Below are 27,249 nucleotides of genomic sequence, written 5' to 3' on the forward strand. Positions count from 1 at the left end.
TTATTATTTGGTTGCTACACCTCTCTGCAGCAGTTTTCACATGGCTCTTTGTATTAATATAAAATATCCAAGGACAGAGAACTTCAATTGCTATGTAGGCTAGTGGACACTTTTAGATATTGATACTAGCAAACCACAGAATTGGTTCTATTTTTTTAATTATTTTAACACCCCTGTTAAGCAGTACACTGCTTTAAGTGCAATTGTAGCTAGGCTATGATATTCACATATTTACATATTCTTAACAAGCAGTAAGTGAGACTTAAACTGAGCAGAATCAGCTTAGTGCACACATAAAATAGATATATGAAAGCTGTCTTGCCTGCCAAAAAGATTTGTGTTTCTCTATATGCTGCCATGAGGTCTACACAACAGCACAGTCCTGTCAGAAAGTGGAGAGGACCTGACTCTTATCTGCTGCAGTTTTAGTTTCACTTCTGGTCCTCTCCCACCCTGTGACTTGCAGTATAAGGTGGAGTAGTACATTGATGAAACAATTTCTATGTCATTCTGGTCTCTCCTTCTATCAGCATTCTTCTTACACTGTACCACAAGCAACTGGCTCTTTTAGTTGCCTCTCTCTTTGCTCTTCTGTACAGGGACTGCAAAAGGCTGATACCAAGTCAAATTAAATGCTTACACTACTTGTGTTTAAAAAAACAATTTAAGTATGTATTAATTATTACATAGTTGCATTCATGTGTGCCTTTAATATATGTCTAGAATTCAGTTTTAAACTTCACAACAGGAGTACTGAGATTGTTCAAGTCTTTTTTCTCAACAGCTTAGTTTGCAATGCTCCCACCTTTATAGCATCTCCAATGAACAAAACAGATTCTCTGGAAGGGGGGAGCAAAGTAAACTGAGCTGCTGAAAGATAAGGACTTTAGTGCTTCTGCTGTGAATTTTGAGGATGAATTGTTCTACAGTGCCTGCAGTTACAGAGGTCAGTGCAGGGTTTATATCAAAGCTTATTTCCAGCTTGTTAGGATTATGTATTTACTTGGATACCTTAATTTAGGCCACAGTTACTCTTTAAACTTGTCATATGCAGGCACACTGGACCAGCACACACTCCACCTTTGATGCAGAAAGGCAATAAGCAATTGATTTGGCAATCCATCATGAAGGAGACAATAAAAGTATTTATAAATGAACTACATACTTACACCAATGTGCCTTTTATACAATTGCATCATCCTCCAGACCTGGCTATTTGATATCTTAACAGATAATTGTTGTCTTCATGTGTCAGGTTTAGCACATACAAGATCCTGGAGGTGTACCTAAACCAAACCTTCCTATAATATTTGATGTATGTATGGTAATGCTTAGGATGCCAGAGAAGGAATAAGGAGTTATCTAGTGAGAGTGGTAAGAAGTGATGGGAGGCATCTAATAATCTATGTAATAATGTGTAAACAGCATCTGACAAAAAAAGTCTTGAGATCACTTAGGCTCTAATAGGGGTTGAGTTAATAAATAAATAAATAAATATACATCTTTTTTTTTAATGGAAAGAAATATTTAAATAACAAAAACACCTTCTGTGCCTTAAAATAATGATCCTAGAAATCCTACTAGATGGCTAGAGCAATTAACTGTTACGCTCATTAATTAGAGTAGGATGGTACTGTACCATAACAAGAGAGATGATGAACTATAAAGACAGGGGGTTGTTTACATTTCTGACTTTTATGATAGAACATTACACAGAAATGATAGGAAGCACAATGCATTCCCTGCTTTATGCTACTGGCACCTGTTTTCTAGCCACTCTCCTTAAGCATCGTGCATCTGGTTTGTTGAGGAGACTGAAAGCACACGCTGTAGATAAAACTTAATTAGCCATCACCAGCCAGATGAAATCAATTCCTCCAGCATCGTATAAAACCCTTCTGGACAAGTGCTTGGAACAAGGATTTATCAGAGACTCTTTGTAAAGTTTCTTCTACAAAATATCACAAAGCAGGCTGATAGCACTGAAAAGCTTGGGTTATTTAATAGCTCACTAACAGAAACATTTCAATTTGTGAAACCTGCTCACTTTGAGTGTGTGTAGACAAAAAGATTTGGCCTAGCCTTTAGGATTACAGGTAACTGGACTGTGTACACTGGGGTTCAGTTTAGAACTCCTCAATTTAAGTTCTAAACAGGGAAAAGGAAATCACTTGACACTACTCATAGAAAAAGAAGGTGTATCATTTCTTCTGCTGAGACCCCCACCCTCCAAAAAAAAATCCAGTAGGAAGAGTGGGATCCATTTTAAATGACCACAGAAGAGGTTGAACTTTTAGATTTCTGGACTCCCAGAGACATAAACCAATTTATTCAGCCAGTATTTATATAAGGATTGAAATATTACTGTTTGGGAAGCATGGACCTGTAGAATATTTCCCTTTTGGTTCTCAAATTTTGGTTCTGTTTCCTTGCCAAGAACATTTGTGGAACTGTTAACAGGAGCCAAGCTTCTATCACATGGCATTTTCAACATTATGGTATTTTTGCCACACTATAATAATGTTTATGATATTTATTCATGATAATATAGGTGTTAATGCATTGGTATTAATGTTACCAGAAAGTTAAAGTTAGTCTTTTACCACGAGTCTCTGCCCTAGGACATGTATGTAGATAAGGACCTTTGGCTTTTCCTTAAACTTTCTGAGAGGAAGGCTCCTTTAGGGTCAGAGACTCAGACAGTACTAAAGCAAAACAGCAAAGCAATTGGCATTTTCAAAAAGCAGTCAGCACTCTTAGCTTCCATACTCCTGTAGTAAGAGGTATTTTTTTAAGGCTCACCACACACATTACAATCTGACTGTATAATCCATAAGCCAGGCACTTGCACTACAAAGTTGTTTGTAGAACTAAAGGAGATTGCACAGTCAGATTATGATGTGTGTGGTGAGGTTAAAGCTATCCATACATTATACAATCTGATTGTGCAATCGTATTTAGATTTACCAAGCTATGTAATATAAGGACAAACCTAAACAATCTAGTCAATTAGTATTAAACCAGGTAGGCCCCTTAAGCTCACCACACATGTTAGAATCAGATTGTACAAATTCTGTTAGATCTACCAACAACAGGGCCAATCAATAAAGATTGATTGGATAGTATCTCTAGATCCTCGTATTACATAGTTTTGGCAAATCTAAAGTTGATTGTACAAATACTGTACAGTCAGATTGTAACTTGTATGACCCCAAAGGAGATTGCACAAGCAGATTGTATAGTGTATGATCACCTTAAGGGTCAGTGTGTATTTTTGGGGGCAATACATCCATTTTTCAGGAGTGCTAAGTGTATACACATGCAAGAAAAAGCTATTTGTGCTAAAAAACCATGTGCTGAAATTTCTGGTGTTACACTAAGAGCTCATTTATATTTGAGGCAGTGCTTACTGCCCACTGAAAAGCAATCCATGGTGCATCATTTTTCAGAGGGTGCCTGACAGGTGGCTTAAAAGTGATATGTCACCTTCTCTTTGCCTGTTTTAGCTGTCGAAAACCTGAACCACTGTTCCACAACTGCAAACACTGCACACATTTGCAGAGTGGTACCAACATGATCCCGTTCACATGAAGGCGGCCACGTTTGTCGGTGGTACTGCATGCTGAACTGGACATGGAGTACAATGTTTTACAAAGCATTTGTACAACCATATTTGGCAACTATACTATGTTAAATGGGGCGGTCAGGGAGCAGTAAATCTGTGGCTCAACCATCTTCTTTTTACTGCCCTCCTTCCCCACCTGCAAATGCAAACAAGTCCTTACACAGAAATATGACAAACAAAAAAGAATATTAAGAAGTGTGCTTTTGTTTGGCTTTTAAAGTATGCATTCATTCTTTCTTTCTGTCTTTCTTGCTTTCTTTCTTTCTTTTTAATCAAAGTTGCAGAATAAGGAAAAGCAGTCTAGCAAAGATTCATTTTCAATGCCCAGAGAGAGTAGACAAGCCAGACATTCAGCAGAAAAAAAGCTGTTCACTTAGCAGAAAGAGTAGAGGGAAATGAGAGGCAGGTGAAATCCCCAGGTAGAGGCCAGTGTGCTGTCTGTGGTGCTAAAAGCACACATCTGGGGATACATACAGGTGACAGCCCTTTGCGGAAGCCTGTGCGCTGTCCATGGTGCTGAAAGCTCTAAACTGGCAGCACATACGACACATATAGGTGGAATTCCTATACAGAAGCCTGGGCGCTGTCCATGGTGCTGAAAGCTCTAAACTGGCAGCACATACGGCACATACAGGCGGAATTCCTATACAGAAGCCAGTGCGCTGTCCATGGTGCTGAACGCTCTAAACTGGCAGCACATTTGACACATACAGGCGGAATTCCCATACAGAAACCAGGGCGCTGTCCATGGTGCTGAACGCTCTAAACTGGCAGCACATTTGACACATACAGGCGGAATTCCCATACAGAAACCAGGGCGCTGTCCATGGTGCTGAAATCACTAATCTGGGAGCTCCATTGACACATACAGGTGGAATCCCCGTATAGAAGCCTGTGCGCTGTCCATGGTGCTGAAAGCAGTAATATTGGGGCACATATAACACACGTGAAATCCCTATGTAGAGGCCAGTGCGCTGCCCATGGTGCAGAATAATCTGGGAGCTCACAGGACAATATAGTTGATATCCCCATGGAGGGGTCAGAGCGCTGCCCATGGTGCTGAATAATCACGGAGAGCACAGGGTACATACCGGTGAAATCCCTATGTAGAGGCTAGTGCTCTGTCCATGATGCTGAAAGTGCTAATATTGGGGCACGTATGACAGACAGGTGAAATCCCTATGTAGAGGCTAGTGAGCTGTCCATGATGCTGAAAGTGCTAATATTGGGGCACATACGACAGACAGGTGAAATCCCTATGTAGAAGTGCTGTGTTCGTGGTGCTGAACGTACTAATACTGGGGAACGTATGACACACGATAATATACATTACCAGAGTCAAAGTTGTTAGAAACCTCACTTAAAAGTGCCTCTTAACATTTAAATCAAACAATTCCTTGGCTTACCTCCGTTTTTCGGGTAAACTCACTTCTCACAATGCTAACAACAGGTATTTGTAAAGCGGATGATATAAACTCCAACTCCAGTATCTCCCCTTTGTTTTGGGGGAAGGCAATGATAGCACTGACTCCTTGGACCACTACAGTGTGACACACACTCTGTAGGAAGGACACGGGATCACTACTCCAAGAAGAACTGGATGAGGAGAAGGGGAAGATGGGCAGGTCCCCTAGCCCAGCTTCTATGGCCATCACCACTTCCAGTGACAGATTGTATGGCAAGAGCCCTGGCACCCGATTGAGGTTATCCACTGCCAAAAGCAGCGCTTCCCTGGGAAACAACAATTCATCTCCTCCTCTGTAGCCAATAATACTCCTTGGGCCAGGGCTCGACTTTCTTTCCAAAGTCGGGCCAAGCAGTTCTCGTTTGTCTCCTTCCCTTAACCTGCTGGAGCGCTCCGTCCCCTCCGCCTCATCTGCATCTTGATCACGAACTGTTCCCGTCTTCTGCAGCCCGGTTTCATTTTCAGGCCAAGTTCTGCTGTATTGACTGGTGATGCCCCTTGTCCTCCAGGGCTGGAGCTGGACAGCCCCGATCCGTACAGTGTGCCCAATCCTCTTGAGGATCTGACAGGGCTGGGGGTGCGAGGAAGAGCCAGGGACCCTGGCTAGGACCAGGGCACAGGGAATCAGCAGGCAGACCCTGCTTAGCACCAGGCACCACCAACTCAGCCTGCACATCCCTGGCAGGAGAGTCAAAGGAGGGGGAGAAGTAGCAGCTGTGGCTGTACAGTCAGCAGCGAAGTCCTGGGAGAGAGAAGGAAGCTTCCTCTGTAGACTTGTGATCACCAGCAGAGCGCACACAATCCCAGCTATAACCTCATTCTCGCCTCTACAAAACTTCTTCTGAGCTTCTCTCTCACTGGACGCCCGTGAGGCTCCCAGCAAATAAATCACCCTGGCCGGGGCAAGAAAGATCAGCCACTTCAAGGGCTCTCCTCTCACTCCACAGATCATCACATTGCAGCTCTTCAGACCTTCATCAGCAAACTTCTCCTCTCTGGCTTCGAGCTCCACATCCAGCACTCACATCTCAATATATACAGCCAAGGAAAATCCCAGGAGTTTTAGGGTGATCTGGAAAAAAAAATATTTTTTTGTATCTTGCCTAGGTTGATAAGACTATTCTTTATTTCCTACAGGCAAATGCAATGCAATAGATTATCCATGGAGAAGGAGTTGCACATGCCGAAAGATTTTACTGCTAGTCTTAAACGGTCGCTTGGCTGCGCTAAAATACCACTGAAGGAGAGAAATAGCAGAAGGATCGGAGCGCAGCTCTATGGGATGTGTAGTCTGTGATAGCTAGAAATGGCAGGTGATAGATCGCTCTGTGAACTACCCTCCCCACAATGCTGCTGTCACCACTCCGCCTCTCATCCTGCTGCAGTAATGAGACCAGTTTTCAAACAGATGAATGTGCCTAGATGTCGCTTTTAATATGCGGTGTGTACGAAAAGTACATTGCAACTGTCCTTACATCGGCTTGTGATGTTATAACATGTGTGCAAGGAGGAACAAGTTCAATAACATCTGGCGGATTACCAAACCTGACTCATCTGACATCACCGAATGCCAGAGCATCCTGATCACATAGTATTGATTAAAAATCTGGATTTGTCAGATTAACTACTGAGGGATCCGCTAACAGTAAACAGACACGCAGCTGATGGAATGCAAATAAGTAATTATGGAATTTTTTAAATGTTATTTTGAATAGTAGCATTTATACTAATTAGATGTCAGAGATGTCTGCAATTCGTTTTTGTTCAGGGATATCTACGGTCACAGCAGACACTTTTAGTTTATAATATTAACATTATAATATCAATACAAACAACAGTTATATTTGACAATCCAACATAACACCATTTCTTCTTTCATGTTGTGTGGTGATCAGACAAGGTCAACCAGTGCTGAGGGCAAAGATGCCAAATTGCACCCCCACCCTCCCAGGCGCAATGACAACCCTTATCATTGGACACATTAATATCCCCCAGCATTGTTGGCAGTGTACACAATAATAACCCCCCAGCAAAGGTGTCAGTGGATTCCGTAAAACCCCCCTCAGGGTTTGTGTCAGTGAACACAATAATAACTCCCAGCATTGTTATCAGCGTGGTCAATGTCCTAATAGTAACCCCCAGTACAGATGTTAGTGGACACATTAATACCCCCCTGCACAGGTGGCAGTGGATGCTATAAAAACACTCAGTACAGGTGAGCATTAATAATGCTCTGCCTTGGTGTTAGTAGACACCATAATAACCCCCAGCACAGGTGTCAGTGGAAACATTAATAACCTCAGGCACAGGTGTCAGTGGATGCATTATTAACCCCCAGCAGAGGTGTCAGTGGAAACATTAATAACCTCCAGCACAGGTGTCAGTGGATGCATTATTAACCCCCTGCACAGGTGCCAGTGGATGCCATAAAAACACCCAGTACAGGTGGATGCATTAATAACCCTCTGCATTGGTGTTAGTGGACACCATAATAATCCCCAGCACAGGTGTCAGTGGACACATTAATAACCTCCAGCACAGGTGTCAGTTAATGCATTAATAACCCCCAGCACAGGTGTCAGTGGACACAATAACAACTTCGAATATTGGTGTCAGTGGACACCATAACAACCCCCAGTACAGGTGTCACTGCACACAATAACTGCCAGCACTGGTGTCAGTGGACACAATAATAACCTCCACCATGGTGTCAGTGGACACCACAATACCCCCAGCATTGGTGTCACTGCACACAATAACTCCCAGAATTTATATCAGTGGATGCAACATTAACTTCCAACAGTGGTGTCAGTGGGTGTAATAATAATCCCTATCAAAGGTGTCAATGGTTGCAAAAATAACTACCAGCACATGTGTCAGTGGATGCAATAATAACTTCCAGCACAGGTGTCAGTATTATTAACCCTCTCCCCCACGTTGGTGGTCAGTGGCATTGAAATGTATGCCCTCCCATGACCACCAATGTGGGGGGTGGGGGTTAACTTTCACTGACACGACCAGAAATGCAGAATGGGGGTGGTGTGTTAAAATTGCACTGCCATGAGGATCAACGCAATGAGGGAGAGATGGGGTGTTAACATTCACTGCCATGATGACCAATGCAAGGAGGGGGTTAACATTCATTAGACATGTGCCCACCGGAAAATGTTGTTTTGTTTTCTGATGGATTTATTAATTTAATTCCATTTGGATGCTTATATTATTGGACCCTATTCGTTTTCTGAATTCATTTCAAATCGTTGGTTCATTTAATTTGGAATAGCTTAGTTGTTAAGGAGTGGTGGTAAGTGCATCCCTGACAACATTTACTCATCTGCTATTCCCCTCTGTCAGCAGAATGTAAACAAAAGAAGTGCTGATTAGAAAAAAAACAGCATGTGGGTCTCCCCCAATCCATACCAGGCCCTTTGGGTCTGGTATAGATTTTGAGCGGAACCCCTATGCTAAAATTTTAAATAAGTGCCATGGGCCCCCCCCCCCCCCCCAAATCCATGCCAGACACTTCTCTAAGCATGCAGCCCTGAAGGCCAGAAAAGGGGGATGAGCAAGCGTCCCCCCCCCCTCCTGTCCTGAGCCCTACCAAGCAATATGCCCTCAACATGGTTGGGTGCTTTTGGGAAGAAGCTCCCCTCCCCTAACTAATCTTGTCCCCATGTTGATGGGGACAAGGGCCTTTTCCCCAGAATCCTGGGTGGTGGTTGTGGGGTTGTGGTCAGGGGGTTTATCAGGATCTGGATGCCCCCTTTAACAAGGTGCCCCCCATGTGAATGAGTATGGGGTCCGAATCTCCGAAAAATTAATTTTTTTGTACAAAAAATTAAACTGAACAAACTAAATTATACACGTCTAACATTCACTGCCATGAGGATAACGCTCTATCTTTACTGGTAGTCATGGCAGCAATGTTAGCCCATTCCTCAATTCCAGCCTGTTACAGTCCCATTCCCCTACTTTATGGTATCTTGACGCTTGCAAGCAGCGATTTCTGTACTGACTCCACCTCCTGAAAGGTTTCCTTTTAGCACTGTAGTTTAAAAGTCAGATTCTGTGAATTCTGTGCCACAACAGTGCCTAATCACAGAGCATAGTGAATATGTTCAAGGAAGAAAATGTGTGGGGATCTTTTCAAAGTAAATTTACAAACTTCAAGGTCATTCAGATTAATGGGTGGGCCTAGGGTAGAAATACGTGAAACACAATGTGGACATGAATATATTGTTTTAAATTTTGACCATAAATGCAATTTAAAGCTGAACTCCTGAAAACCTAAAAATGCTCCCAGAGGGGCTGCACCTGCACTGGAAGGGTTACAGCCTCAACTACAGGAGAGATTAACAAAAACCCTTGTTGTGTCCTCCCCCTGCACTGCAAGGGTTAAATGCATATTATACCCTGGGGAAAGTTGAAAAGGCTCTATGACTTTATGTTTCAGCCTGCTCTGGACAGCTCCAAGGCTCTCCTTCTTTGCCTGAAGCTCCAGTGTATGGATGGAGCCTTGCCATCATCTCATATAGTACAGAGACAGTAACCCTGCACTGTACACTGGTGAAACTGGAGTATATTGGGATGTCTGCATTGGAAGAATGGAGGTCTGCGTGGGAAAGGGGGGGGTGAGTCACACTAAAAGGTTGTAATTTTATTTCTGGATTTGGACTTTAACTGCTTGTTTATGTCTAAGGGACAGAATAGCACTTTTGCTTACCTGATCTCCACTCCTCTGGCAGACATCCCTTAAGCCATGCTCAAGCAGTGGGCTTCCTTAGCATCTTCATGTCCAATGAAAGGGTTATGAACCCTGTATCAGTCTTGACCAGACCTTTGACTACCATAGCATAGGAGATAAGAGCCTGTCAGGTGAAAGAAATCAGGTGAGTAAAATGCTTTACCAAGACCCTAGACATAAACAAGCATTTAACAGCCCCACAGCATGGGAGGATTTTTAGGTTTCCTGGTGTTCAACTTTAAAACAAAAGCATAATACCCACCAATTTCCAAGGATCCCCCCTAAAGAAATGAATTCTTGGAAGTAAAGCAGTTCACTGATTGCCTAATTCTAAATGTTCTTACCAAAGATAAACTCTGAAAAAAGTTTTCAGACCCCACACTTAAAATGATATTTAAGACTCATGGAACATTTTCAAAATTGGCAGGCTATACAGTGTTTTAAATAAAAGAATAAAGAATGGATGTAATTAACTCCTCCCTTACCCAGCTCTATATAAAAAAAGTGCCTTGAGTGATAATTTGAATAATCAAAAATTTCAAATTGTAGTGATCTATTACATTGGTGGTAAATGTGGGCAAAAGATCAAGCTGTCACTGCGCTCTGCCCATGGAACCCCAAGCAACCTCTGATGGAACCTTAGGGTTCCATGGAGTCATGGCTGGGACAGAATGGCCTAAGTTAACATTTTTTTGATTAGTTTGTTATTGTTTGAATTACACTATTTTCTTAAAATGTAGTTGTGGCCATTTTTAATAATTATCTGCTGATATGTGCAGTCATGGAGCAGCTTGAACAGCTTTATTATTTACTCTGCATTTGTGGGGATTAAGGTGGACCTGTCATCAAAAATCAGAGTTAACTTTAGTCAATGAAACCCATAACAATATTGATAAATATAATTATGCTTTTTAATAAAACAGTGGGTTTGATTTACTAAAACTGGAGAATGCAAAATCTGGTGCAGCTGTACATGGTAGTCAATCAGCTTCTAACTTTAGCTTGTTCAATTAAGTGTTGACAAAAAAAACCTGGAAGCTGATTGGTTTCTATGCAGAGCTGCACCAGATTTTGCAAACTCCAGTTTTAGTAAATCAACCACAGTGCCCCCTTCATACTGTTGTTAAAAAAGGCTGCTCTGAGATCCACCTCATTTACAGCCTTGACATAATGATGACAGGACATAACATGACACCTGGCATCCAAGTGCTGTTTTACAGCATTAAAGTAGAAGTAAACAGCAGCGCAGTGAATGGTTGGTGGTTAGCACTTCTGCCTTATAGCACTAGTGTCATTGGTTGGAATCCCAGGTAGGACATTATCTGCATGGCATTTGCATGTTCTTGCTGTACTTTCATGTATTTCTTCCCACACTCCAGACATTATGGCAGATTAGTTGGCCCTAGTATGTGTATATGCAAGTGAGATAGAGACCTTAGATTGGAAGATCCTTGAGGGCAGGGACTGATGTGAATGTATAATACATGGAAAGCACGTTGTAAATTGTTGGCACAATATACACTGTAAATACCTGAAATAAATACCTAGATGATTACTTTGCTAAAACACAGTGACTAATAAACATTTTTTATTCAAATATTATTTTCAACTTTATTAATCCTTTTTGTAGCTTAGTACTGCTGATCACTGGCAGCCTCTTTTCAGCTGCATCATGTTTAAAGGCACTTGTTCCAGCTGAAAACAGTTGCACAGTGTTATTCTTGACCAACTCTGTGATGGTGATAAAGGTGAACAATGCCTGCACAATGTGTGTACTTACAGCTGCTTACAGCTTATGGTCTCCAACATGGGTGTGCATGACAGGCTGACAGTGCTGAAGCACAAATGGGAGATAGTTGCCACCCCATAACAGAATGTTCCTGAACAAGAACCATCATGGCACCAAGTATTCGTTTAGTGAAAGCTGCTAAAAGATTGAAAACAATGGGTGATATTTTCTAATATTTCTAGGTGGTTGCACAACTGTGTTGATTGAACACAGTATAAAATAAGCATACTAATAAATGATAGTTCTATAATGAGATTTGAGCTGTGGTAAATGTGACCTAATAGTCTTTGTAGTTGTCTTGGTTTCTGAAATGCAACTTCACAAGACGGTTCTCCTGTTTTACATATGGCATTAACTAAGCTAAACACAACACAACATTTTGACCTTAGAAATGTTTAATTTATTATTTGATTTATTATCTATAGTTTTCTTGGATTCTGGTTCAGTGTAAGTGGGATTAATATAAAATAATTCAGAACTTCAAAACATGCTCTATAATTTCCATTTTCTCTTTGATTCATAATCTTTTTTTTTGCTCCATATATAAAGAGTTAATGAATTTATTTGATGAAATGTGTTAGCATTGTTTGCTAGTGCATCCATGTTGGAGCTGTTTTTTTGTATACTGATAACGTGGAAATGTTAATAAATACACTGCACAAAGATCCCTATTTTTCTTCATTACTTTGGTGGGATTCCAGAAATCCTAGTAGTGTTATGTTCCTTTTGAGGTGAACAGGTCTCTGCATATGCAGGTGTAATTGTGACCTGATGGGTGATTGGCGCTGCAGAGGAAACATGCCCTGCACTATTTGGGCATTGAAAGGCTACTCGATAAGCATATTTTGATCTTACTTTGCATTTGGTTACATCTATCTGGTGAGTGCACTCCCTGCAGGAAGGTTGAAGGAAAGTGAGGATTGCTTACTGTTTACACCTAGATCTCTAAGTGCTAGCTTTATTTTCTTGTAGATCATTCCAGGACACTAGTAAATAGGAGCACTCTAGTATGTAAATATCATTTATCCACTGGTCATCCAACCAGGGCACAGTCAAGCATTAGGAAGTTGGGTGTGATTTATTCCTCATAACTGTGTTTTCCTGTAGTGATGAGTCAAACATCAGCGAAGCCTAACCTGGGTTTGGTTCAAGGTGGTTTTTGCAAACATTACTTATGTACATGCAGAGTCAATGGGGGACAAATGTTAAAAAACAGTAATGTACCTTTTCTTGGATAACTGGCAAGGGATTTTCAAAGTGGCAAGAGGGGTTGAGTAATTCCCTGGGCGACATGAACCAAAGCAAAAAAGTAAAATAAAAAATATGTCCTGACCCTGTCAGAGAATTAGCCAATCTTTTCAAAGTATACAACCTACCACAACAAATTTAAAAAATATGTTTAACCACTTCAATACCAGGCACGTTCACCTCCTTCCTGCCCAGGCCAGCTAAGAGCTTTCAGCGCTGTCGCACTTTGAATAATTGCGCCATCATGAAACACTGTACCTATATGAAATTTGTATTATTGTTTTAACACAAATAGAGATTTTTTTTGGTGGCATTTAATCACCAATTACATTTTTATGTTTTTCTAAATAAATTAGAACTGCAAATTTAAAACAAAAAATCAATCCTGATGTACCGACAGTCTGACATAGACTGACAGAACAGTACAAATATTCCCTAAATGACCCCTTTTTGAAAAGTAGATAGTCCAAGGTATATATTCTGAGGCATGGGGAGTTTTTTGAAGTTGTAATTTTTGTCACTTTTTTTTGAAAAATGAAGAAATTAATTTATTAAAATATATATATTTTCTTTCTTTCTTTTTTTTTTTTTTTATATACTGTGACCAGAACTGTACTACTCTGGGGAGCTGATCAGGATATTTTTTAAATACACTGTGATTGTTTATAACAGTGAATTTCACTGTTATAAGCAACCATTTTATCATAAATCTATTCATTCCCTGTTACTGTTGTGATTAGCTGTGATTTGCCCTGTCTTTACCACGTGATCTCTGTGACCAATCACAGAGATCGGCACAATAGTTCACAATGAGTAGCTTGAATGGAAGCCGTACATTGTCTACAGTTGCCATGTGATCTGCTTGGATTGGTCACATGGTACCAACAGTGTGCCACTACACTGATCAGTCATCTGCTGTGTCCAGTGGACACAACAGGTAACAGATTGCACTGTCCTGGGGAGGACATCATAATGAGAGGTGTTAATTTAAAAGCAATTGACAGCTCCATGCTGCTTTTTTCTGCTTGTAACAAAACATACATCTAGAATGAGTATAATAATAAAGACCACATCTACAACCCTTGAGGTAAATGGGGGACTGAGCAGCAAACCTGATGCTTGGGTATTACAAACATAAATAAAAATGTACTAAATAAAGGTAGTGCCACACTTCACAATATTCAAATAAACACATTAGTGAATAAATATAAGAATAAACAAATGCATGCATACATGATCAACATATACAGCGTATACTGACAAACAGAACTGCTTTACTGTTCTCCCTCAATATAAAGATTTCATGCATCCAGAACAGACCCTTATCCTCAATGAGGAACACATAAATGTTAAGGGGGGGGGTCTCACACAAAATTGGTCTTTTAAGTCTAGTGTGCATTTTAATGGGGACCACACACACACACACAAAAAGAAAAGTACCTTAAGATCCCCCCAAATTCTATAATAGACCCTTCATGGAGGAATCCCATGCAAAGATCAAGAAAAAAAAAGTGTGAACCTGTGAGGTGTCCACCAAAAAAACCCAAACCAAATCCATATCATAACCTTAACCCTATGATATCATTGACCCCTCATAGTATACAGTATATCAGCTTTCATTCACCATTCAGCAGAAGTGAAGCAATGGATCTACAGGTGTTGAACATCGTGATGGTCATGGATCTACATCACTTGTCAACGTGATTGATGATGGATGGATGTACATTGTGGGAATTTTTTTCTATTATTTTTAATATAGTATACTATTTAATATAGTATACTTCTCAAAAACTGTCTCTTTCTTTATTTACACTTTACGTTTTGTGAATGGGTAAGTATCCTCATTACCTTTTTTACATGGAGGAGCTATTATGCGGGGAATCTCTTATGGTTTAAGGGGGCTTCCAGATTCCAATAAGCCCCCAGCCAAAAGATTCCCACAGCCATCGTGGCAGTGTTGTGAGGAAGAGACCCTTGTCCTCATCAATTTAGGTACTTCCCCAAGTTGAGGGCATGTGGCTTGGTGTGGTTAAGGAGGAGTGGCTAATGTTTGTTTCCTCATCTCTTGGCCTGCCAGACTGCATACTTTGATAATGGTCTTGTATAAATTTGTAGGGGTAACCTCACACTTTTTTAAATTTTTGGGTGGCATTCTCCCTTAAAATCTACTAGTATTTGGGGGAACCTCACACTATTTTATTGTATTTTTTTGCATTGGGACCCCTTATAATTCATACCAGACCTAAAAGTTCTGGTCATGTGTTTTTTTGTTTTTTTTTACTGTTCTCAGCTACTTTGCTTACATGGCCAGGACAAAATCACAAAAACCAGACTCACACTATTTCTGTAACCATTAGGTTTACCAGACAGAACCCTAAAAAATGCATAAACACAGAACATAGCAATATGCAGCTGAAAGATACTGAGACATACCAATTCACATAGGTGCATGCCCTATCAGTGAGTATGGTAAAAGAGCAGTTTCATGAAACATGAGCACCGTGTATGTATTTTGGGAAATCATCATGCATTTCAGCCAATGGAAGTAGTCATTCCTCTCCTCCCATTGTCTTTGCTGGCCGGTGAATGAAAGAAACTTCTATTTGACCTGGCCCACATTGTCATGGCAACAACAGCTGTATACAGAAAAGCGAATAAGTTTAGAATTATAGTACTGGAAAGTAAATGATCTGCTAAAGAAAGAGTTAAAAGAGGTTTTGTTGCAGTCTCATTTGAGTTATTGTGAATCATTTCCTGTCTTTACAGGAGTTGAATGGAAATTACCCTCAATCGGTTACCAACCACGAGTTCATCAGAGGTTATAACCCCTCTGTACTTGAAAAAAAAGTTCTGGCTAAAGTTGAACTTTATAAAGTTTTTACATGTCCAACCTGCACTACATGAATGTGTTTAATGGAAGGAATCGGATGTGTATTTTTAAGAAAAAATTAGAGGCAGAGAAACCTTGAAAAAATGACACTTACACAAAGTGTAGCAAGTTCGAACAACTTTTAAACTAAACTGAAGTCATTTTAATAGTTTTTAGCTGTGTACCGTTTTACTGTAACCGAGTAAGGTCTCTTGCTTTTAATCTTAGTAGAAGTGATGCAATCATATAACAGATGCAGATGACCTAAGCCAATGCCTACTAGCAAGATTTCTTAAGTGAACTCATGTAAACCTGATACTGCAAAGCAGAATGTCTAATGTTCCTGCTGTAGATAATAGCTTTCACTTTTAAAAAAGGTGTTTGCATTGATTGTAAGGAAAGATATCACAGAGAATATGTAAGGGAGAACTGGGGTCTGCAAATTGGAACAAGGAAAGGAAGATCCTTGCATATTCCTTATGACATGAACTATATGTATGCTCTTTTAAATGAGGTGCTGCTGAAATCTTAAAATAAAGTCAAATATTGTTGTTATCTAGAATCCTATTTAGTGAAGAACAGATGTAGTACAAATTAACAGCTCTCTAATTCCCTGTACTCAAACAAACTCTACATGCCTATCATGTTATGATGATTAATGGTGCAATTGATGCAGAAGCAGAGCAGGTGGCCTAGGGTGCTCCCTATGCTTTATGAAAGCTGCGTTCCCCTTCACATGCCTAATCCTTATTCAGAGATATTCAGGTAAGGCATGCTAAAGGAGAAGGGGGTCACACAATAATAAAAATGAAAGTTTCTTTGTATATTTGAGACATACAGCCATAATACAGAGAACATTTTTTACAGAAAGTGTTGCCACAATTCAGAATTTTCCCCTATCACAATAGTTATCCTGTAGCTGGTGAGAACTTTCAAGTCAAATGATTACAAAAATATGCAGGAAAAGCAGTCACCGGCTTGTATGTATCACTTCCCCATCAGCTAGATGAGCAAGGCATTGCTCTCTCACTGATGATAACACTGCAGAACCTAAGTTGCCAGCAAGAGAACATTACATCACTTATACAACTGACAAGGGAGCAACATATACAAGCAGGTGAGTGTTTCACTGCCCTGCTGTATCCTGCATAGAGAGCCTACTGCTGGTGAGAACTTTCAGGTGACAGGATTGCCAGTGTGATAGGGGCTTTTGGATTGTTACGTATGTTGTCATTTTAAAAACAAAGAGTGTTTGGAAGAATAATAAAGTATCCTTCCAAGACAGATATATTGGGCATGCCATTACCACCTTGTTAAGAATCTGAATGTTTTCAGGTTGTCATCCTTATCCTGCAGCTTCAAGATTTGAGAGTCACATATACAGAGCAAGTATGTAGCCTGGAAGCTCTGACTTCATTGGTTGAAGGCATGTTCACTTTCAATGATTTGCTGAATTGTGAAGCCAGAAGATAAGGATGAGAGCTCAAGAACCTGCAGCTTACAAAACTAGTCAGGAATCACAGCTCTCATATTTCTTCTATATTTGGTTAACTTCAAACCTGTCTGTTTGTGTAATATATTGACTAAACAGATAACAGCATGCAAGTCCTGATAATAGCAGACAAAAAAAATATTTTGAAGCTCAATTCCTGCTATGGCTTATATTGCATAGTTACATTGGTCCAGCCTGGACCAATGTAAGTATACATATTCCTTACCTGTGTGATCCCTGTGGAAGAAAAAAATCACCTGCTGCTCTGCTGCTTAATACCCACAGGGGACCACTTGCTTGGCACAGCTACTGTACCATGTGATGATTTTTGGACTCATTATTAAAGAAAATAATATTCCCCAAAAGAAAATTATAAGGTCAGCTGTTATCTGTCAGCCAGTTTTGTAAAACATAAATATGACCAGTCCAGGAAACCATTCCAAACAATGAAGGTCAAATGGAAAGAGGCCTGTTTAACATACAATGCAACCAAATTACTTCCAACCTTGAGAACTGAAAACTTTAAGCAAAAAGCGGGCCATAAATGATAATTGTGAGAGACTGTCATCCATACATACAGCTTTGTGAAACCGGAAAGGAACAATGTGAGGCCTTGCAGGATTTTTGCTAGCCAAAAAAACACTCAAAGATGTCACAATTGCCTATTCAGAACAAGAAGGTCGGCATCAATTGAAGTGAATCTGATGTCTTAGGGAAAATCAACTGAGTGTTTACTGTAATTAACAGGCAATGGGCTAGTTAACTGGAGAATTCCTAAGCCACATCTCCATGAACTTTGCACTCAGCTCATGAGGAAAGACTTCATTTGATATGATAAATGGCTGGCATATCACTCAACTGAAATATTAGGTTAAAGCCATGGGTATATACTATTACACCGAGGTCAATTTAATAAAGTTGGATGCTACAAAAGGATCAACTGAATATCATTAATAGAGATGAGCGAATCGAACCAGGCGAAGTGGAATTCGTTTCGAATATCGGGAAAAATTCGATTCGCATCGAATCCGAATTTTAGCCAACTTCGGGTGCACGAATCAAATTTTTCCCGATCAGCTGGCAAAAGTGTCACTGCAGAGAGCTCCGCTATTTCTCACAGTTCTGACAGTTCATTTACAGCGGTTGAAACATTGTATCTATTTGTTTCCATTTAGGATACAGATGTTTTTATTCGGAAATAAATAGATACAATGTTTCAACCGCTGTAAATGTGAAGGAACTGTCAGAGAACTGTCAGAAATAGCGGAGCTCTCTGCAGATACACTTTTTGCTGTACTGGAATACTTCTTCTTTTCATTCTTCTTCTTCTTTTCATTCTTCTTCTTCTTCTTTTCATTCTTCTTCTTCTTTTCATTCTTCTTCTTCTTCTTTTCATTCTTCTTTTCATTCTTCTTCTTCTTCTTTTCATTCTTCTTTTCATTCTTCTTCTTCTTTTCATTCTTCTTCTTCTTCTTTTCATTCTTCTTCTTCTTCTTTTCATTCTTCTTCTTTTCATTCTTCTTCTTCTTCTTTTCATTCTTCTTTTCATTCTTCTTCTTTTCATTCTTCTTCTTCTTCTTTTCATTCTTCTTCTTCTTCTTTTCATTCTTCTTTTCATTCTTCTTCTTCTTCTTTTCATTCTTCTTTTCATTCTTCTTCTTCTTCTTTTCATTCTTCTTCTTTTCATTCTTCTTCTTTTCATTCTTCTTTTCATTCTTCTTCTTCTTTTCATTCTTCTTCTTCTTCTTTTCATTCTTCTTTTCATTCTTCTTCTTCTTCTTCTTTTCATTCTTCTTCTTCTTCTTTTCATTCTTCTTTTCATTCTTCTTCTTTTCATTCTTCTTCTTCTTCTTTTCATTCTTCTTCTTCTTCTTTTCATTCTTCTTCTTTTCATTCTTCTTTTCATTCTTCTTCTTCTTCTTTTCATTCTTCTTCTTCTTCTTTTCATTCTTCTTTTCATTCTTCTTCTTCTTTTCATTCTTCTTCTTCTTCTTTTCATTCTTCTTTTCATTCTTCTTCTTCTTCTTCTTTTCATTCTTCTTCTTCTTCTTTTCATTCTTCTTTTCATTCTTCTTCTTCTTCTTTTCATTCTTCTTCTTCTTCTTTTCATTCTTCTTCTTCTTCTTTTCATTCTTCTTTTCATTCTTCTTCTTCTTCTTTTCATTCTTCTTCTTCTTTTTTCATTCTTCTTTTCATTCTTCTTCTTCTTTTCATTCTTCTTCTTCTTCTTTTCATTCTTCTTTTCATTCTTCTTCTTCTTCTTTTCATTCTTCTTCTTCTTTTCATTCTTCTTTTCATTCTTCTTCTTCTTCTTTTCATTCTTCTTCTTCTTCTTCTCATTCTTCTTCTTCTTCTTTTCATTCTTCTTTTCATTCTTCTTCTTTTCATTCTTCTTCTTCTTCTTTTCATTCTTCTTTTCATTCTTCTTCTTCTTCTTTTCATTCTTCTTCTTCTTTTCATTCTTCTTCTTCTTCTTTTCATTCTTCTTTTCATTCTTCTTCTTCTTCTTTTCATTCTTCTTCTTCTTCTGGCAACTCCACCACGCAGCTCATTTTTGTTCCAGTATTACTGTATTTTGCTCCTTCAAAATCTTGAAACTTTCTTTTGGCAGGTGTACAGACTCAGGTACTCAGTGCAGGAATGGTGGGAATCCCTCACAATGGACACAGCAGGTGTACATACAGACCCAGGAATTCAGCACAGGGATGGTGGGAACCCCTCATAATGGGCACAGCAGGTGTGCATACCCAGAACCTCAGCACAGGGATGGTGGGAACCCCTAGTAATGGGCGCAGCAGGTGTGCAGACCTGGGACCTCAGCACAGGGATGGTAGAAACCCCTCATAATGGGAACAGCAGGTGTACAGACCCAGGAATTTAGCACAGGGATGGTGGGAACTCCTCCTAATGGGCAGAGCAGGTGTACAGACCCAGGAACTCAGCACAGGGATGGTGGGAACTTCTCATAATGGGCGCAGCAGGTGTGCAGACCTGGAACCTCAGCACAGGGATGGTGGGAACCCCTCATAATGGGCACAGCAGGTGTGCATACCCAGAACCTCAGCACAGGGATGGTGGGAACCCATCATAATGGGAACAGCAGGTGTACAGACCCAGGAATTTAGCACAGGGATGGTGGGAACTCCTCCTAATGGGCAGAGCAGGTGTACAGACCCAGGAACTCAGCACGGGGATGGTGGGAACTTCTCATAATGGGCGCAGCAGGTGTGCAGACCTGGAACCTCAGCACAGAGATGGTGGGAACCCCTCATAATGGGCACAGCAGGTGTGCATACCCAAAACCTCAGCACAGGGATGGTGGGAACCCCTCATAATGGGCACAGCAGGTGTTAGGGGGTTTAACTCTCCAGCATCCATTAGAGACTGATATAGTAATATAGTTCATTCTTCTTTTCATTCTTCTTTTCATTCTTCTTCTTCTTTTCATTCTTCTTCTTCTTTTCATTCTTCTTCTTCTTTTCATTCTTCTTTTCATTCTTCTTCTTCTTCTTTTCATTCTTCTTCTTCTTCTTTTCATTCTTCTTTTCATTCTTCTTCTTCTTTTCATTCTTCTTCTTCTTCTTTTCATTCTTCTCATTCTTCTTTTCATTCTTCTCATTCTTCTTTTCATTCTTCTCATTCTTCTTCTCATTCTTCTTTTCATTCTTCTTCTCATTCTTCTTTTCATTCTTCTTCTTCTTTTCATTCTTCTTTTCATTCTTCTCATTCTTCTTTTCATTCTTCTTTTCATTCTTCTTCTTCTTCTTTTCATTCTTCTTCTTCTTTTCATTCTTCTTTTCATTCTTCTTCTTCTTTTCATTCTTCTCATTCTTCTTTTCATTCTTCTTTTCATTCTTCTTCTTCTTTTCATTCTTCTTCTTCTTCTTTTCATTCTTCTTTTCATTCTTCTTCTTTTCATTCTTCTTCTTCTTCTTTTCATTCTTCTTCTTCTTCTTTTCATTCTTCTTTTCATTCTTCTTCTTCTTCTTTTCATTCCTCTTCTTCTTCTTTTCATTCTCCTTCTTCTTCTTCTTCGTCGTGCCCCGTGACTGCCCAAATGAGTGAAGTGTGCGGTGATTCTAAGATCGACGGCACTCATCTGCATGTCATACTGACTGACAGTATTATTTCTCTTCCCCAGCAGACTCCAAGGGCATTTAAATTAAAGGTACAGTGTTCTGCACTAATATAAAGGCTCTCTGAAGCCTAGAAACCCTTTAAATAAGTTAAATTCGCGGCGAATAAATTTGCATCGAATCAAATTTCTCCCGCAAATTCGGCGAATCAGCCGAATCGAATTTTTGAATAATTCGCTCATCTCTAATCATTAAGTCAAAAGGACATTTGAGATGGTTTGTGATTTGGGTAAAATATATTTCAAAACAAATACACAACAACACATGTGCCTACATCAAGATGTAGAGAGAAGTGACATATATCACATGATGGACTGGAACTAAACGCACAAGATCTGATTTAATACCGTAACAAATTATGGAATTATTATATGGAGATCTACCATTTTCAGGACAAAGGTCAAACATCAAAACACAACTCTTATATAAGGAAGATGAGCCACTAAATCAACTAATATATATATATACAGTTGCAAAAAAAAGTATGTGAACCCCTTGGGATTAGGTGGAGTTTTGCATGAATTTGGCATAAAATGTGCTCTGAACATCATCTAAGTCACAACAATAGAAGAACACAGTCTGTTGAACATAATACTAAGATATGGTCTACCCTGAACGTAGCACTACTTGTGGATGACAGGATGTAATATAAATGTAGGGTACTTTTACCAGTAATGAAGTTGTAATATAACCTATGAAAGTAGTATGAATATATAGTTTAATTCTGTGGTTTTAAAGATACAGTATGTCCTTAATCAGCAATCAGTCATAGACATACAGTTGCAAGAAAAAGTATGTGAACCCCTTGGGATTATGTGGAGTTTTGCATGAATTGGGCATAAAATGTGCTCTGAACGTCATCTAAGTCACAACAATAGAAGAACACAGTCTGCTGAATATAGTACTACACACACATTAGATGTTGCCATGGTTTAATTGCACATAACATGTAAACATTCACAGTGCAGGGAGGAAAAAGTATGTGGGGCCCTAGCTTAATGACTTCTCCCAGAGCTAATTGGAGCCAGGAGTGAGCCAACCTTGACTCCAATCAGTGTGATGATATTGGATGTGTTGCTGACAGCTGTCCTACCCTTAAAAAACACACACCTGTTTTGGGTTTACTGGTTTCAAGAAGCACTGTCTGATGTGAACCATGCCTCGCAGAAAAGAGCTCTCAGAAGACCTACGATCAAGAATTGTTGACTTGAAGCTGGAAAGGGTTACAAAAGTATCTCCAAAAGCCTTGAAGTTCATGTGTCCACGGTAAGACAGACTGTCTACAAATGGAAAAAGTTTAGCACTGTTGCTACTCTCCCTAGGCGTGGTCGTCCTGTAAAAATGACTGCAAGAGCACAGCGCAGAATGCTGCATGAGGTAAAGAAGAATCCCAGAGTGTCAGCTAAAGACCTACAGAAATCTCTGGCACATGCTAACATTTTTGTTGACACATCTACAATAAGGAAAACATTAAACAAGAATGGAGTACATGGGAGGACACCACGGAGGAAGCCATTGCTTCCCAAAAAGAATATTGCAGCACGTTTGAAGTTTGTAAAAGAGCACCTGGATGTTCCACAGCACTACTGGCAAAATATACTGTGGACAGATGAAACCAAGATTGAGTTGTTTGGGAAGAACACACAACACTATGTGTGGAGAAAAAAAGGCACAGCACACCAACATCAAAACCTCATCCCCACTGTAAAACGTGGCGGAGGGAGCATCATGGTTTTGGGCTGCTTTGCTGCCTCAGGGCCTGGATGGATTGTTGTCATTGATGGGAAAATGAATTCCAGAGTTTATCAAGACATTTTGCAGGAAAAAGTACGACCATCTGTCCGCAAACTGAAGTTCCGCAGAGGATGGGTGATGCAACAGGACAATGACCCAAAGCATGCAAGTAATTCAACAAAACAATGGCTGCAACAGCACAGAATACGCCTTCTGGAGTGGCCCAGTCAGAGTCCTGACCTCAACCCGATTGAAATGCTGTGGCATGACCTTAAGAGAGCGATTCACAACAGACATCCCAAGAATATTGCTACACTGAAACAGTTTTGTGAAGAGAAGTGGTCCAAAATTACTCCAGATCGTTGTGCAGGTCTGATCTGCAACTACAGGAAACGTTTGGTTGAGGTTATTGCTGCCAAAGGAGGGTCAAACAGTTATTAAGTCCAAAGGTTCACATACTTTTTCCTCCCTGCACTGTGAATGTTTACATGTTATGTGCAATTAAACCATGGCAACATCTAATGTTTGTGTAGTATTATGTTCAGCAGACTGTGTTCTTCTATTGTTGTGACTTAGATGACGTTCAGAGCACATTTTATGCCCAATTCATGCAAATCTCCACGTAATCCCAAGGGGTTCACATACTTTTTCTGGCAACTGTATATATGGACCTTATTCAAAAGAGATAGTGGAAAAAGCCATTTTCATATCTCAACAGCACACATAATTTTATCAATAGGGACATACTTCAGATAAAAGATGAGTCATCATTAAGGTCACCATTTCATTCATGGTACTTGACTGCCCCCGATGGGCAGGTAAAGAACTTCCAAAATAAATGACATTCTGACTGTCCAATCATTAAATACCATGGGAGGTCTTACAAGACAATGGACATTTACCATATATATATATATATATGCGAGACTCTCATGAAAAGAAAACTTGAAAAAAAACAACTGGAAGAACTTTGAAAACTTTGAACTACTTAGAACAACTTAAACCAACTTTAAAACTACTTGGAAAAGCTTGATAGAAACTGAAACCCTGCTCTACAAACACTCTGCTATTTTTGAAGAACTTATTTTTAGAAGAAGCCTTTCGCCAAAGAAGAAACTTTCTACTGCTTATCCCAATTTTTGCCCCTGGCTGACGAGAGACAATTTTTTCACCAACTTCAACCCCACCGGAAGACCTCAGAAAACATAATTCTGGGAGTGGTGAGAACTGTATCAGAATATCACAACTTTTTATACATTTAAAACTGATTAGAGCTTCAATCATATTTTATTGTGCTGGTTATAGTAAGGTTGTACATATCTATATAATTTGCATGGTGTACGGAGATTGATTGACGAATAATTGTTCTAACTTTTTGGGTACTGATATCATATTGTGTACTAACATATTTGAAGTGTTTTGCTGTGCATTTTATCAGGAATACTTTCCTAATCCACTTCGTCCGTGGGAATTGGAAATTATATCTTGAGCACTAACAATTTAGTATTAACAACTAAGAACTGTGTTAGCATTGTGGTGATATACATATATTGTATTGTAAACTCATAGAGGGTATTGTGATATATCTTTGATTGTGTGTAAGGAAATACTCATCGCCAGTAGTTTCATTTGTATTAATATATATATATAAATATTTGTACATAAATACATTATTTATTTATTTATCAAATCAGCAAAATTTGTGCATATGATAAGAAATCACATTGGTGAAAAGAACTCAAGGAAAAGTATAGCTTGGTGATAAATTATTAAGAAGTCCATATTATTGGATTATTAATTATTTCCTGTGTTTAATGGCTGGAGGCACTGCATTATATTGTTTACGGGAGTCGGACACCGCCCAATTTATTTAGAATTAATTATCTCTAAAACCACCACAACCATTAAAAGAATACCTTGCATTTTTCTCCATTTATGAAAAGCATTCTTTGATTGGATAAGGTAAAGAAGCTGGGTGGTGATGTCATGTTCTCCACCTCATCCAATAAGAGAATGCTTCAAATGCACTGAGAACAATGCAATGTGTTCTTTGAATGGGGGCAAAGAACTTGGAAGATGTAGGGATGACTGCTACAGTGATTTTGTGCTTCCACACTGATCAATAAGTATGGAAAATGTTTCAAACTGGACCAATGTAACTATGCAATACAATTCATGCCTGGACATTGGACATAAGTCCAAAGACATAAGACATAAGTGGTGATGGGTTAGAATCCATGGCACATTCTTATTGTTGTCTTCTTATTTATCTTGGTAACCATTGTCACTGGAAATTAAAGTGGTGGAAACCATTCTTTTGAACACATTGTGAGGGGAATTATCTCCAATGAGACACAAACAGGAACACAATCTGACAGGGATCTTACCCTTTACCCACTCTATTCAAAGGATAACTAAAAACAATTTTATATACTGTTATACAGGGTAATTGCTGGATACATGTGGGTTAGCATCAATAAACAAAAGATAGCAACATACCTATTCATTACCCTTTGTCTCATAAAGTATTAAACCTAGCTTCTCCACAGACTCTTATCTTCAGAAACAGTTAGTGAAAAAATGCATTAAATGATCTCTGCATGCTAACTTCTATGATCTGTTTATATAACAAATACTAAAGGCATAGGAAGTGTTGTTCTCAACTTCTTTATTGCTTCTAGTATGCACTGATAGAAGGAAGCAACAAGCTGTGTTCACTAACTTTTTATTTACACCTTTCCCTCCTGTACCATAGTATTCATTTCTATAGCACTATATTCATAGCACCATCACATTGCAGCTTTCATTTTTCAAGTCAGTCTCTATGAATTACTTTCACACTGCGCTTTAAAAATGAATATGTTTGTAAATCTGGTAACTACGGTATAGGCAATACCCTCATTTTCATTCCATTCAGTTTTGATAGGACACCAAGATGCCTATTAGAGATGAGCGAATCGAACCTGGCGAAGTGGAATTCATTTCGAATATTAGGAAAAATTTGATTCGCGTCGAATCCGAATATTAGCAAACTTCGGATGCACGAATCGAATTTTCCCCGATCCGCCGATTTTCATCCCTTCTACAGCCGGCAAAAAGTGTCCCTGCAGAGAGCTCCGCTATTTCTGACAGTTCTCTGACAGTTCCTTCACATTTACAGCAGTTGAAACATTGTATCTATTTGTTTCCATTTAGGATACAGATGTTTTTATTCGGAAACAAATAGATACAATGTTTCAACCGCTGTAAATGTGAAGGAACTGTCAGAGAACTGTCAGAAATAGCGGAGCTCTCTGCAGATACACTTTTTGCTGGAATGGAATTCTTCTTCATCCTCCTCCTACTTCTTCTTCTTCTTCTTCTTCTTCTTCATCCTCATCCTACTTCTTCTTCTTCTTCATCCTCATCCTTCTTCTTCTTCTTCTTCATCCTCATCCTACTACTTCTTCTTCTTCTTCTTCTTCATCCTACTTCTTCTTCTTCTTCTTCTTCTTCATCCTCATCCTACTTCTTCTTCTTCTTCTTCATCCTCATCCTACTTCTTCTTCTTCTTCATCCTCATTCTTCTTCTTCTTCTTCATCCTCATCCTACTTCTTCTTCATCCTCATCCTACTTCTTCTTCTTCATCATCCTCATCCTACTTCTTCTTCTTCTTCTTCTTCTTCTTCATCCTCATTCTACTTCTTCTTCTTCTTCTTCTTCTTCTTCTTCTTCTTTTCATTCTACTTCTTCTTTTCATTCTTCTTCTTCTTTTCATTCTTCTTCTTCTTCTTTTCATTCTTCTTCTTCTTCTTTTCATTCTTCTTTTCATTCTTCTTCTTCTTCTTTTCATTCTTCTTTTCATTCTTCTTCTACTTCTTTTCATTCTTCTTCTTCTTCTTCTTTTCATTCTTCTTTTCATTCTGCTTCTTCTTCTTTTCATTCTTCTTTTCATTCTTCTTCTTTTCATTTTTCTTCTTCTTCTTTTCACTCTTCTTCTTCTTCTTCTTCTTCTTTTCATTCTTCTTCTTCTTCTTTTCATTCTTCTTCTTCTTCTTTTCATTCTTCTTTTCATTCTTCTTCTTCTTCTTTTCATTCTTCTTTTCATTCTTCTTCTTCTTCTTTTCATTCTTCTTCTTCTTCTTTTCATTCTTCTTTTCATTCTTC

The 27,249-nt window shown here is 39.1% G+C and overlaps 1 protein-coding gene across 1 annotated transcript in view; it reads right to left on the reverse strand.

Moving 5' to 3' along the window:
* The window catches only part of GRIN3A (glutamate ionotropic receptor NMDA type subunit 3A), a 428,226-nt gene extending 421,861 nt beyond the window's left edge, over positions 1-6,365 (reverse strand). The window contains exon 1 of the mRNA XM_089674688.1: positions 5,032-6,365. Coding sequence (XP_089530814.1) covers positions 5,032-6,042 — 1,011 coding nt within the window. The 5' untranslated portion in view covers positions 6,043-6,365. The remainder of the gene's footprint in view (positions 1-5,031) is intronic.
* Positions 6,366-27,249: the final 20,884 nt, after the last annotated feature.

Source organism: Staurois parvus, unplaced genomic scaffold, assembly GCF_062004578.1.
Source record: "Staurois parvus isolate SC_StPar_1 unplaced genomic scaffold, SC_StPar_1.0 ptg000012l, whole genome shotgun sequence".
NCBI classification, from domain to species: Eukaryota; Metazoa; Chordata; class Amphibia; order Anura; family Ranidae; genus Staurois; species Staurois parvus.